The sequence below is a fragment of the Equus przewalskii genome, chromosome 1, assembly GCF_037783145.1.
Source record: "Equus przewalskii isolate Varuska chromosome 1, EquPr2, whole genome shotgun sequence".
NCBI lineage: Eukaryota > Metazoa > Chordata > Mammalia > Perissodactyla > Equidae > Equus > Equus przewalskii.
Genome location: NC_091831.1, coordinates 134,495,524 through 134,510,700, shown reverse-complemented (window position 1 = coordinate 134,510,700; position 15,177 = coordinate 134,495,524). Strand labels below are relative to the sequence as shown.

The 15,177-nt window shown below is 34.8% G+C and overlaps 1 protein-coding gene across 17 annotated transcripts in view; it reads left to right on the top strand.

Moving 5' to 3' along the window:
• TCF12 (transcription factor 12) overlaps window positions 1–15,177 on the top strand; it is a 348,736-nt gene that overhangs the window by 169,454 nt on the left and 164,105 nt on the right. For all 17 annotated transcript variants that reach the window (XM_070579213.1, XM_070579180.1, XM_070579162.1 and 14 more), the window contains one exon: window positions 6,190–6,292. In XM_070579213.1, the coding sequence (XP_070435314.1) occupies window positions 6,190–6,292 (103 nt within the window). The remainder of the gene's footprint in view (window positions 1–6,189; window positions 6,293–15,177) is intronic.

The following is a 15,177-nucleotide window of genomic DNA, read 5'->3' as shown; positions in this document are numbered from 1 at the left end:
CTGTGCTGGTCTCTTTCGGGATCATAAAGAGGAATAAAACATTTTTACCCTTTAGGAATTTATGGATCTAGATGACAAAATCCATTTCTCTGTCAAGAAAATTCATTATATATTAGCACCTAGCCTGTTAAAGGATAACAGAACCTTAACATATTGAATATTAAGTAGCTTTCTCAGATGTAGACCTGATTCATTAACAGTAAACATTGTTCACTTTTCATTCATTCATTAAACTAACAAATTTTATTAGTCACATACTGTTTGCCCTTTAATGTGCTTGTCACTAGTGGTAGAGTAGCAAATGATACAGGCACAGTTCCTGCTTTCAGGTAACAGACTCTTGTATTAAGTCAACCCACTTGTCTTTTTCATAGGTGTATTTAACTAAGAGGCAATCACATTCGAAGATTTGTTTAAAAAGTATGGCTGTATTTATCTAGACATTAATTTTGGTAATTTATCATAGAAGTAAATAAAGAAATATAATAAGGACACTTTTTTCTCTTTTAAACTTCATTTGTTATTTCTGGTTACTTTTATTTCCATCTTACATCTCTTTGAGTTGTGACCACTCATTTATATCCAGGTCTCATCCAGAGATTTCTTGTGGCTTATGGGTTTTTGCTGATTCTACTGGCTTTGACCACTTAGAAGCTATAGGATTTCAATTCTTGGTGTGAAATCTTTTGGCTCTTTTGAATACCAAAATTCTCTGCTTACTTGTTCAATCCAGTTAGATAAACTAGTACCTTATCAGCCTTCTTTCTGCTGCTTATTGGGTGTTCTATGGAAAACCTGATTGAGCCTTTTTAATAAAGCCCTGCAGCATTTTTAAAGATCTGGCAGCTGAAACCTCCCAGCCTCTGTCATTTATTGAGCACCTGCTATGTATGCGCCAGCCATTATTCTGGGGATGTAATTGTGAAAAAAACAGATATGGTACCTGCCTTCTCAGAATTAGTAAGGCATAACAATCTCTAACTGAGATGATAATAATAATGGCTAGCATTTATTGTGTGCTACTATGTGCCAGGTACTTTTCCACTTGCTACATATGTTGCCTCTTTTAATCCTTACAACAATCTGTGAGATGAAGATAGTATTAGTATTACCTCTATTTTTTAAAATAAAATATCTGTTTATTTCAATGAATAAAAATACATTTTGCTCAAGTGAGATGATGTGTGTTATGGCTCTTTTAAAGTAAAAAGCATTATGCAAATGTAAAGCATTGCACAACCTGAGAGGAAAGTTTGCTTGTGAGCCTCCTCTAGGCTTCACCCCACATGTGTCTGTTTTATTGGAGAAGGAGACTGTGAGGCAGAGGCAAAGGCCTGGGAAAAGATGGATTCCATGGCGGGCGCTCATTTTGATTGGACTCCTCTTGTGTAATCTCTTCCATGTTGAAATACTTTACAGTCTCATTTCTGCCAGTCCAATTATTATCCCTATTTTACAGATAAGGAAACTGAGGCAAGAAAGATTACTTTGCCTCAGGTCACACAGCTAGTACGTGGCAGAGATGGAAATCATATCTGCCAGTCTGGCTTCAAAAAGTCCACATTTACCCACTACACCATACTGTGCAATTGTAAAAGATAATTATGGTATAATTTAAATGGATAATTAAATAGGTAATTTCAATAAGTGTGAGCAGTGGTATGATGGAAATGCTCTCTGCTGTGGGAGCACAGAATGAATTCACCCAATTTGGTCTTGTTAGGGTCAGGGAAGACTTTTCTGAGAAAGTAAATCTTTATTGAAAGAGCCTCCTACCCCCCGCTTTGTAACTGTTGAAAAGAATATTTTAAAATAGAATTAGACAGTGGAGTTCATACAAAGAAATAGCAACATAGGTTAGAAAAACCATGAGTTTGTTCTCAACTTGGGAAGGTTCTCTGGTGATTATAGCTTATTTATTGCTTGGGTGAAATCAGTTTTTAAAATGAGCTACTTAAAAAACTAACCAAAGGAAACACTTCTTGTATTTTCAAAGAGACAAACCAGTGGAGAGTACTATTTAATAAATAATACTAGTTGCTCTTGTTTTGTTTTTGATAGAACAAAAGATTGGATTTGTGCAGTTTAGTTTAAAAATGGTAGCAGCTTTGATTACTTTGGGTCTGTTGTCATGTTGTAGTGGGGATTAATGTTTCTAAATTCTGTACCATGAAAAGAGCATAGAGAAAAGCACGAAATGCGTTTTATAGAGCACCTTTCATAATATCAAAGCTTTTATGAAGAGTCACTCTTTCATAGATGGGACTATTTAAGATTTGCAAATTAAATTGTAATTTAGATTTTAAGTGTAGAATTGAACAGTTTTTGTAATCTATGTGTCAACTGATTTTTATCAGTTATTAGTCTTTTGAGTGCTTTCCGTTTTTATTATAAGGCAGGAACAGTAATTTTTTAGGGTGTATTTGAAAATGTTTTTGTGGTTAGTAGCATTTTTGTAGTTAGTGGCTAAAAAGCTACTATGATAGATGATTCTGATAGTATTGCTCTATTCTTCATAATGTAGTCTTTATCATCTCTCATGTATAAAATTGTTGTTTTTATTAATGGTTATTTTCATGGTGAAACCATTTTATAGAATTCAAGATCTTAATTAGGAGCCCCAGAGGGTGAGATTTGACCACCCCCTTTTATTAGCATAGTAATGCTCTATCAATTTAAAATATGTACTATGATAGTTCTGTATTTAATGATCTCACTGGTTTACTTCCTTGATATTCCAAAATTGAAATAACATTCATTTATTTGTACCATTGACTGATCTACTTGGGCTCCATCTTAACAATTGCTTGCTTGGTTTTTGTTCTTTTCTTGTCACTCCAGCCCTTCCCTCAGGCCAGTCAACTTCTGCTTGTTTTCTCCAGCCCTTTGATGTTCTGGCTGGTCACTGCATTATTCTGCTTCCTTCCCTACTGTTCTGTCAGCCCTGTACTGCATTATGTTTTGGCTTTCTTTCCTTTTGCCTTTTCTACTTAAGGACATCCATGCTCATTTCCTAACTCTATGTGGTACTTAAGGAGTCTGCTGTTGAAACTCTGGGTCAGCTAACCCATTTCTTTCATTAAGGCTCTATTTGACATCTATCCTCTACTTAAAACTGCATGAATGAATACATACCTACATTCATAAAAATATTTTGTTACTCTGATTGCTTTAGATTTTTGTTAACTGTGGGATTTCTCCCCCAATTTATACACAGCTGGAAACTTTTGGTATTTTAATGTGGTTCTCATGTGGAGGGGTACCTGCCTATCACCTTTCTAGACTTGAGTTTTTCCTCTCTACATCTGGAAGAGATCTTTATTTCCAGATTGTCTGGGTTCTTGCTACTAGAACTGTGGTTTGTGGGCCAGTAGCATCGGCATCACTTGTATGTTAGAAATGCAGAATCTCAGGCTCTACTCAAGACCTTATGCTTCTTAATCTGAGTTTTCACTAGATTCTAGTCAATTGATATGAACATTGAAGTTTGCAGAAGCACTGTTCTAGGTATCATCCGGCTTGTTGACACGTTAACATGCTGACTAATAGATACCTGTGTCCTTTTCTAGAACTGATCTTGAAGGTGTGACCTGTAGAGATATTATTTAAATGTTTGCAAATTATTTCGTAACTCTTCATCTTGGTTCACCAAAAGTTATATATTCTGAGTATATATCCTTAGTACTGTATGGAAGCAATGACAAGAATAGTCTCAACCAGTAGTTAGGCCCAGTCTTTTAAGTGAGGTTTTGGTACATATTAGATATAAAACTATGACAAACGTTTGTAAGTCTGGTTTCTTTGTTCCTTCCTCTAGCATCAGTTTCCATCTGTGGATGAAGAACTCTCCCTTTCTTGCCTCTTGGATTGTTACTTTTCAAGAAAATTGTATGCACTAAGTTGAATTTTTGAGGAGTAGGCAAAAATATTCAAATTTCTATTTAATTTTTATCTTACATGAGTGAAATTATGTCTTACTGAAATTTGATATGTTGGTTAATAGTATATGAATGCAATTTATGAATAAAGAGACAAATATTGAGGGTCCATGTTCAAATCTTGCTTGTACATAATGAAAAAAGTTTATAGACTCCTTCTCTATGGTACAGTATGACAATCCTAGATTTTATGAGTAGACTGGGAAATAACCTTGTAGTAAATTCTGTACTATACCCTGCAATATGTGGGTACACATGGATAAGGGACAGTACTTATTATTATTTTTGTATGGTTGATAGCAAAATAATTGTTGTGTTCTCTGACCGCATATTAATGGGGGCTTAGAGATAGATATCCTCTATACTAAACTGTACTACACTGTAACCTATGAAGTTAATACACTATATGTGTGTAATCATTTGATGATGCCCTAAAACTTAGATTTATTTGTATACTTGTGCTTTAAGAAATAGTTTAAGAAAACTTCCTTTTTATTTTTGTAGTCATAAAGGAAAAAAGTTCTTTTTATTGTACTTCAAGAATGAAGAGAACTGAGAGCATACAAAATTAATCTTTTATTATCCTTTAACATTCAAGTCAAGTGTGAATAATGTGGGTGACCTACAAACACATTTCTGTTGGCCTGTTTCTAGAGTAATATAGTTTAAAGATGATAAACAATATTCCAGTGAGTGTTTTGTAGGTTTCAATGCCTTGTTTTGCCTGAATGCCTAAGAATGGCAGTGGGAGGGAGTGGCAGAGAGAAATACCCAGATGAATGTGAGATAGCGGTATATCACTTAGCACTTCAAGAGTAAACTCCAAGGAGTGACCTTAGCTGGGAGCCATTCTCTTTTGTTTAATAGCTTCTGCTGCATGTGGGTATGACAGACAGGACTATGCTTGTGGTTACCAGAGGACAGCCTTGTGGTCATAACCAAGTTGTAAATGTCACTGAGATTCTTCTTGAATGTCTATCACATGTGTATCAGTGATTCTAAAGTAGATAAAAATGAAACAAAGGCTCATTTGGGAGTTAGCACTCCCAGAAGATTAGTTTTAACACAGAGCAGCAGAAGGAGTTGTGACATGCATCCATAAGCAATTGTAGTGATTTGACAGTTATTTAGCCCTCAGTTCCTAGCCCCTTGGTTGAACTGACAGCATGCCTGCAAAGATAGTGAGGCCTGTTTCAGCCCCATTAATGTCTTCTTGAATGTTAGCCTGCAGTCTGGGTAATGATAAATGTTCAGTGATTGATGATTTTATAGGCCCAGGGGATTCTGGGTGGTTTCTGGTTTCTGTGAGCCAGAGCAGTTTTCTTTCTTGTTTTGGGCCTCTTGTAAGTTTTTCTGATCTTTACTAAGTTTTAAGTTGGCAGAAGGGTGTAGGTATCACCTATAGTTTTAATTAACTAGGGTTCAAAGCTTTGTTTAGAAACAATATGATTTTGGAGATGATGCTGTACTTGGTATGTGTAAGAGTGTAAGAACCAGAACAGTTTTTAATCTATAGAGCGTTTGTAACATTTATTTTATTTGTAAACTTTGGTGTCTTTATTCCTCCTTAGCTTTTAAAAAACTTGTTTTAGGAGAAATTTAATAAGAGCTATTGTGAAATAATAACGTTAGCTTTATTGTTTTCATGATGTTCACAATTTCATTTTTCAGACTCTAAGACTTTAAATCAGCTATTTTTGCTGTTTTCCTTTTTACATGGCTCTGTTTCCATAGGACTGTATCTTGTTATACTAGTATTAAAAGAAATGTAAACAGATCTTTTTTGCTAAATATTTCTTTGCCATTTAGGAAAGGATTTACTTCTAATGTATTGATTGTGGATTATTTTTAGTATTTTAAGTAAAACTGGTAGTTGCCTAACCCTTTAGTGGTAGGATATGGAGGCAGAAAAAGGAGGATATAGATAAACATTTTCCTAATGCATTACAACTCAGAAATATATTTTATTAGTTCATCCTTTTTTAAAAAAATGATCTACAGAACTTTCCTTTTGGATGTAAAGAGATCATAGGGCTAATTTTCTTTAAGATCGATAAAGAAACTTTTTTGACTTTCAAACCTTAAAAGGAATAAAAGGAGCACTCTGTTTAGTTTTTCAAGTAGTGAACAAGGAACTTGGTTAGGAATGACCATTGGTAAGTCTGTATATTAATTAGATGAGTGTCATTAAGCTCAATTAGCAGGACTGCCAAATAATCTCTTTAATACTCTGGTCTTTTTTTTCCCCTAGGGTTTTGCAGACAGCCCTCATTACAGTGATCACTTGAATGACAGTCGATTAGGGGCCCACGAAGGCTTGTCCCCAACACCTTTCATGAACTCAAATCTGATGGGTAAGTTGGCACTTCTCTCCAAGTAGTCTTCACAAAGCCTCTTTGGTCAGAGACATTTTTTATCTCCTTCTCTAGGAAGGACATTTAAGTATCTAGAAGAAAGTTCCTGAATTTCTAGGGACATTTGGGCTTTCCTTATTCAGCTCAATTTGAGGAGCTGAATTCAGAACATTCAGAAAGGTGGGCTCTTCTCTTAGAGCTTTATTGTCATTGATATCAAAAAAGGAAGTAGTAATGTTTTAACTGTCAGTTTTGGCAGTGTCTTTGTGATATCAAGCATTATGTTTTCTGCTTTCCAAACAGAAACACTTCAGAAACATTTGTAATTTACTATTTGTCTTAACAGTTGTATGTATGTGGTAATTAAAAATATGACAGCAGTGATTTTAGGCAGATTTTACTCATGTTGGACGGTATTTGTTTTGGCATTAGTTAATTAAAACTTAGTAGTACACTTAGATGTTGCAGCATTTGTTTTAAGTACTTGAATTCCTATTGGGGATTTTTAAAGTTTTGTTCTGCAATAGTAAAGTTGTACTTTGAAGGTAGTACTTACCACCTAAACCTGATTATTTTATTTTGACAAAATCTTTAAGATTAGCCATTCTCTATATCTCCCCCTAATCCCTGCACAACACCTCTCCTTCCCCTCTCTCTTTCTCATATGAACTGATGATCATTTCAATATGAAATGATTAAGCCCAAGTTTTTTCTTTCCTTGAGTTTGAATGCTGTTCTTTTTTTTTTTTAAGTGATGATTTTACCTTTTTTGCAGAACCGATTCAAAAGAATCTCTGTTTTATGACATTACTTTTCCTTCTTGCTCATGCTGAGGCTGAGCACAGAAGCGTTATTTAGTTTGTCTTACTGGTTGTAGGTGGAGTCATGTAAATATGACGGTTTGTGTGATTGACATTGATTTCATTACTTATTCTGTTTCTTAAGGACGTGACCTATATTGTGATCTTAGAATTGTCCTTTGAAGACACAGTCATGCTAATCTAAGTGGATTACCCAAATCCAAAATCCTGGTGGTCTGCAATTTCTTTATAAATGATCTTGCTTTGCACACTTTGTTTACTTCCCTTATCCTCTATAAAGTGTTGAGGAGACAGAGTCTGATATTCTAGTGTGGATTTTGCCTTAGGTAATTACCAGTTTAAAGCCAAAATCGTGGAGTTTGACACAAGAGTAAAAAATCTAATCAGCAATAAAACTTGTGTTTAAAAATGACAATTTGTTTCAACATAAATGCAAATGAAAATGCTGGTTTTATATATATTACCATTCCAGGTAAAAATCAGAATGAATTTTAATAAATTTAGAACAAAATAATTACTCTTGCATTTGGCTAGGAAAAACTTTCTAATTTAACTTTTTAATTTTTCATTGATTTTTACCATCAAAGTAAAACAGATATGACGTTCCAAATAATTTCCTTTTGTAGTATAACTTTTCCCCAAGTAGCATTTAATTTATAGTAAATGTGGTAGAGCAAGCTGTAGTCAATGTTTTTGTAATTTCAGATTGAACTAAGCTTCCTTAATTGAGGCTATAACTCTGAATTGTGAAATATCAGAAATTGCCCTTTTTTATATTTATGTTCTTACCTTTATTCTTAGCTCACAGGGATGACTCTTAAGCCCAGTAGAATGCATCGTTAGCACAGCTTTACACCAAAGTGACTGTTAAAATTGTAGGGGTAAGTGTGGGAATTAAATGAAATCTAAGAAGTATGAGGGTCAGTTGCTTGCTCTAAGCAGCCCTTGACTAAAAATATTTCTGTAATTCCGTTTGAGGTAACATTTTCTTAGTTGGAGCACTTGAGAGCATATGTGCTTGTTGGTTTCTTCAGTGTACAGATAATTATTAGAATACTTTTAATAGTCATCCATACCCTGTGTATAAACTTAGCATTTGAAATTAAAAAACCTCAGATTTATAAACAGATTGATCCTTTCACAGTACAAAGAAAAAACTCTGCATTCATCTGAACTACATTGTACAGGTGCAGCTATATATTTTCATTTTAAGTTTTAGCTACCTAATCTTAAAAATGTTAATTTACCTGTAAGGAAAGGGAAAATAACCCTGAAAAGATAGGCAGATGTGTTCAAAAGGATTTCTCTGGTCATGGCAATAGCTTATTTGTTACACTTCCTTCCCTTTATTTTTAGTGAAAGTGATCAAATGAGGTATCTAACAACAGTTTGGTCTAAGCAATGTACATGACAATAGCTTGCTTTTGGAAATGCATGTCTCTTATATTGTAAAGCAGTTTCATACAGCAGCAGGCAATCCCACTTCATGTTAGTTGAAGTAATTGAAATGTTAGATACCCAAATCTGTGGGTTTATAGCATTCAGGAGAGTTGTAGTGGATAGATTCACTTTTCTAGCCATTGGTAATTTAAGGGAGTTTCAGGCTAAAAACCTATGTTGTTAAAGTGCAGCTGAGATGTGCATGGCGGTATTAGAAGCATTTGGAATTGTTGATACCTAATCACCATAACCGGTAACACTTCAGAGTAGTGCTGTGAATGATGTATACTCAGAAACTGTTAAAGCTAATAGGAAAGCAGTAACATATTTCATCCTTGCTGTCAATGTAAAAACACCATTAAGGGGGAAGGGGATCGTATGTCTAGGGAATGTTGTTATTTTGCGTATTATGTTCGGCCATAAGCACATTTGCCTGGAGAAATAGTGGATTATAAAGTGCCACTGTCTTTCATGATGGAGCTCTCAAACACTTTAATGATTTTGCACATTGCAAAAATGAGAAATGTTATCTAACAAGGGTTGATAACGATTCAATAATGATCAATTTGCCACAGAAACATGCATTTCACTATTCATTTAGATATTTTGAAGTGTTTTACACAGAAAGTTAAGTTATTATCTTGGATCATTTAGTGTTTCTTTTTAATGAATTCCAGAATTATCCAGTTGACTTATCAGTATGGAAAAAGGGCTTTTCTTATGTTTCAAGTGAAATAAGTACATCCTTTTGGCACATCACTAAGTAATTAGCATAAAACAGTTCTGTACTCTATTGTAGTAAATCTGCAAAGCTTTGACAACAGCAATGAATTGAAGTAGTATCACGAAATAGTCTTATCTATTTCTAGCCTCTTCCAGCTTTGGTCCATTTTTCCACCCCAGTCCCCTTGTTAATTTCAGTAATATTTGCTTTCCTTTACCTGTTGTTGATTAGATGTATTTTTGGTGATGGTAGGATCAGTTTATTAATTGGACATGAAAAGAATTATTTCGTAGAATTGCCTTCCTTTGATTTCCAAGTGATTGTGAAATGAACTATTCTTATCTTTCTACCCCTCCATGTTTATCAAAGCTTTACTTGTTTTAGGCTGTGTGTGCATGTGTTGTCAACGGGAAATGTAAGGCAAGATATTACCTTCAATTTTCCTCTTTTCTAAGACCTTCACTGTGTTCCTTTCTGAGACCTGTTTTGCCTCCAGAGATGTTTTGTTAATATTTTTTCTTTCAGAGAGTGAAAGCAACATGTGGTGGTATAGGAAAAAATGCAGAGCAGAGAGTTAGGTGATCTGGAATTTAATCTAGATCCTGAAAGTAACCTTTACCTTTTTGATAGGATACTGCTGGGTAATCTTGAAGGTCTTCTGCAGCTCTAGAATTTTGTAATTCTATAACATCATGTACCTAATATCTTTTACTCAACCCTGAAAAGGCTACCACTAGAGTTATAATTGCTATTTGGCAAATGATAAAACTAAGGCATGGGAAAATTAATTGTTTTTTCCTGAAATCACAGAACCAATAATTGGCAGAACCCATGTCTCCTGACTTCTAGTCATGTATTCTTTCCATTGGGCACACTAGGCATGTAAAGTACTTGTTTTCTCTGTGTGATGCTCCTAGGTTTTTACTAACTCAGCCTTTTCCTAAATTATAATTATGGAGACACTGGTCTTGAGAGATAACCATGAAAAAAAGTTTCCATAGTGACATAACTTTGGAAAGCATTGTATATCATGCACCCATATACATATACATGGGCACATGATATGCAATGTGAAATTTTGAGTTTCTTGCATGAGATTCAGATTGTACTTTGGGATATTAAAGACTCTGGAAAAAAGGAAGGAAAAAGAAAAGCTTATTTATCTTTGTTCAGCCCATCACATCCCGGATTCAGATGACACACAGCAGCCTTTTTGTAAAAAGCATCGTTAGCCTCCAGGGAACTATTTTTCCATGGAGCATGTACTGGGAAATGCTTGTAGGTTGTTTTAAGGGAAAAATAAAAGCTAATACATGAAATTTCTCTGAAATGTGAAATAGCACAATGTTAATAATATTGCTGTATATATTTTTATAACTCATTTCAGGCATATTAGCTAATTTAACAGGTTGGGTCCAGTTGTTCGAGTACATTATTATTAAACCTCTGTTTATAAGTATTTGACTTATGAACAAACCAGCTGTCCTTCCATTGATGTTGAAGTCTATTGCTCAGCCCTCCCCTTCTTCTGTACCTCAGAGTTTAAAGGGCCCCTCTAGTAGCAGCTACTATGTTTTATTTTCATTTCATTGTGGATTACATAGGTTTCTATGGACTTGTCTGGGAATTTAAACCCAAATAGACTTTTTTTCTATATATTCAGTGTTTTAAGTGACCAAATTTCAAAGAAAACTCTTTTGTATACTTGATCCTGCCTGCACTATAATTTATGATTAATCCAGAAGTCTCCTAGAGTTAGAAAACATGTAGAATCACCATTCTCAGAATATCAAAGCACAATAGAACTCTGCCCTCAGAAGGTCTCTGACTTTGATGTACATGAAGTTCCTTTACTAGATGAGATAATGAAAAGGACTGTAATTGTGTTTAGAGGAAACAGTATGGCTTATTGTCTGGTTTAACAGTATTTCATAAGAATGAGCCCTTCATACTTTCTCTGATGTTTTATTAATTTCAAATCTCAAGAAAGGATATGAGTTGGGGCTGGCCCCGTGGCCGAGTGGTTAAGTTCGCGCGCTCCACTGCAGGCGGCCCAGTGTTTCGTTGGTTCGAATCCTGAGCGCGGACATGGCACTGCTCATCAGACCACGCTGAGGCAGCGTCCCACATGCCACAACTAGAAGGACCCACAACGAAGAATATACAGCTATGCACCGGGGGGCTTTGGGGAGAAAAAAGGAAAAAATAAAATCTTTAAAAAAAAAAAAAAAAAAGAAAGGATATGAGTTATATATTCCTTGATCTGCATTCTCTGATCTTTGTCTCCTTACAAACACAAAATGTTGACACTGGAAGAAACTTGAATGAAAGAGACCTAGTTGCCATTTAAGAAGCCACAGCCAAGAAAAATGAAATGAGTAGTTAGTTAGGAAACATAGACCCAACCCTCTTGATTCTAATTTAGCTCACAGCCCCTTTCTGCTACACTGCTTTTTTTCTTTTTTACCTCTCACATTCAACCATTTTCCATTTGCTCCTTTTTTACATTATAGCTCTTATATCTTGTCTTCCTCCTGCTACTGCTTAGACCCTCATTAACCAGTCTGAATATGTTCCTCCTTCTCCTTCATGTACCCATTCATCCCTTTATTCTGCCCTTAACTGTGTGAAAATACTGTATGGCAGAATATATAAGTGAACGAGATTTGGTCTTTCTTTACACACACTACTATTTTCGTATGGTGGGGGAGGTAATTTCAATAAGTATTATAGATGGTAGAATGAGTGATACAAATTGTTGTAGAAATTTAGAAGAGATTAACTTAAGGCACAGCCAGAAGTGATCAGGAAAAATTTTATTGTGGAGTAGTATTTAATCCAGTGTATTAGTCAGGACTCTCTCTCTGACAAGTGACAGTAATTAACTTAAGCTATGTTCAATAAAAAGTGGTTTATTGACTCATATCCCAGACAGCTAGGAGTAGATTGATTTTAGGCATGGTGGATCCAGGGATTTAATGTTATCCCGTCTCCCTCTTTCTCCTTAAAAGTGTTTGTTGAGAGAATGAGATAAAATTGGAGAGACAAATTGGGGCAAGAGGAGATTTGAGAAGTGGTGCAGTGTTCTTGTCTCTTTCTCTCTGCTTCTGGATCCTTCACTCCAGCCTTTTTTAATTGTTCTAAATTGTCCTTTCTGGCTACCATATTACAGGATACCTTATTCCTTAGTGGTTTGGATTGTTTTCTTTCAATGCAAATATGCATCTTATTTATAATACTCTTTCTGGCAACATCATCACTTTCCATGCCCCTACCCTGCCTCCACAACCTGAGAAGCAGCCTCCCTTGATGGTTAAAATGACTTTTGATAGCCATTCTTTGTGAAGCCATGCCTGTGAGCCAGAGATGAGCTAATGGCTTCTTTTCTACCCAGTCTGGGATAGACCAAACGAGTCCTAGTGCCTCACTTTGAAAGAGATTCCCGAGTTTCAAGAGCACTCCTGTATAGACTCAGGTCACTTTTATTTAAGATTAATTAGTCCTGGCGTGAATTACTTAAAAGAGTTACTTGGAATTACTTTTAAAAGTTGTCAAGATTTCAGAAGATAGAGGGAAAAAAATGTTTGGGGCTTTATTTTGAAAATTAGAACTAAAATTAGAAAGTAATATTAATAAAACAAACAATAATTTATGTCATCCACCAGGTCTTAAGTGAACAAAGAATGAATTAATTGTTGAGTTTTTTGGTATATTTTTTTCTTCATAAAATTGTATGGTAATATAGAAATATCTTTTACTTCACATTTGAACCTTGTTGATTTTCTCTTTAGTTATTAACTGACTAACTCAGGTCCTGCTCTGTCGATAGTTTTTGTGTTTGATTACATGGTTCTTTTACATGATTTTAAAGGACTTCATAAAATTTTGAGTCTTTAAATGATATTCAACTTTCATTGGATTTCTTTTGTATTTGTTTTGTATGTTGGCATATTTAGCAAGAGATTCACCAACACCACCATTGACTCTGGCCTGAGATAGCCACGCTATCTGTGAGGGATGTTTCATTGGGATTTTTTTTTAAGTTATCTAGTCATTTGTCATGATGTCACACATTGGCTTAACTCTGCAACCTTGCAAACTGGTAACTCTATGGACTCATATAAGGAGGACCACCTATATGTATATTTTTTAATATATTTTTTTAATCATTTACCCAGTCCATTTGCTCATCATCACTTGTGTGTATGTGCTCTGTGATCAACAGTAATCTTTAATGATCTTCACAGTTTTATAATGGATCAGTGGATGAGTGGTTCTTCCTTGAATCTTCCCATTGTTTGTGTCTAACTCTAGCCAAGTGAACGTGAACTCTCAGGGTATTCTGAGTTCTGCCTGTAGTGGGGTGGGTGACGGGCTGTGGCTGCTTGGTTACTGAAGTACAAAAGAATGATTTTTTTTAAAGGAACTTTTGTAGACTTTACAGTTTTCCTAGATATGTATAATCTAAGAAGCACACCATGGCACACAGTTGAGAATTTGGGCACTATTTTGATTAGGAAAAGTCCTAGAGCAACATTATCAGATAATGCCTTCTATGTGGTATCATTTCAGATTCACTGCTTATGGTTATAATGATGCATTTATCATTTACTATATGTTTTTGATTGTTTTATTAAAAATAAATGCTTAAATACTAAATTCTCATAGAATGTTCCAGCTTGAATGATCTTAGAGTTCATCTATGTGGTTCTCAGTTGGGGGCATTGAGAAGTATACGATTGTCATAAAAACTGAAAGTAGGGGGAGGTGTAACTGGTACTCCTCATACCCTGGAAACTCTGGAACCTCTTTCAGAATGAAGAGTTCCCCAGTACTAGCTTGGTTAGTTGTCACAATCTTTATGCAAATTTTTATTAGCCACCAAATAAAAGTGAACTTTTTAAAAATCTGAAAGCATATCTTGAATTTTTTTGTTTAAATTGTAGAAATGTTATTGTTGGGAGGTATTCATGGCATTTTGATCCTGCAGTTGTACAGGTTTTGTACTATGTTGCTATTATTTAATAAGCTTCACATTTTAGGTGAAGCTTCTCAAACGACTGTTGCTTATTTTGAGTGTCAATCCACCATTTTTGTAATCTCCTTCATGTCTCAGATCTCTTTTTTTCTTACAAAATCAGCTTTTGCTTTTCATAACTCACATTTTCTGTGACTTCCAGGTTGGTTTTGTTTTGTTTTGCTGTTGTTATTGAGGAGTTTGTTTTTATGAACAGTAGAACTTACCATTCTACCTATATTTTAGGGCTTAAATATGAGTTTTTAGACATATATATGCATATGTATGTATATTATGTATTTACATATATATGAGTTTTTACATAATTTCTTCCTCTTGAAAAATGTTTTTTGGCTATTTCCATATGCGTGGTGTGGTGAAGTATGTAGCAGTCATTCTTATATTCGTACTTGTTTTTCACTTTGAGAATACCTCTAGAGGATTGTCAGACTCCTCAGATTGTGTGAAATTTCTAGGAAGTCACAATTAAATGGGAGTAGAGTACCAGGCCACTTCATAGCAAATTAAACCAATTAGTTTATTTATAGTTATAAATTTTATTAATTTCTATTACATACTTTTCTACACTGGTCCCTGAGATGAGGGGTCAGCAAACATTTTTGCAAAAAGCCGGATAGTAAATAGTTTAGGGTTTACAGCCCAGGAGGCAAAATCAGTGATGTTATATAGGTACTTATATAAGCATTTAAAAATGTAAAAAACTATTCTTAGCTCATGGGCTGTAAAAATAACAGTTGGTGGCCTGGATTTGCTCTGTAGGCTGTTGTTTGCCGATCTTGTTCTAGATAATTTAACAAGAGTACTTTAAACAAGTAGCAACCCTATCAATTTGTTGAAGAGGTAATAAATCATATATGTGAAA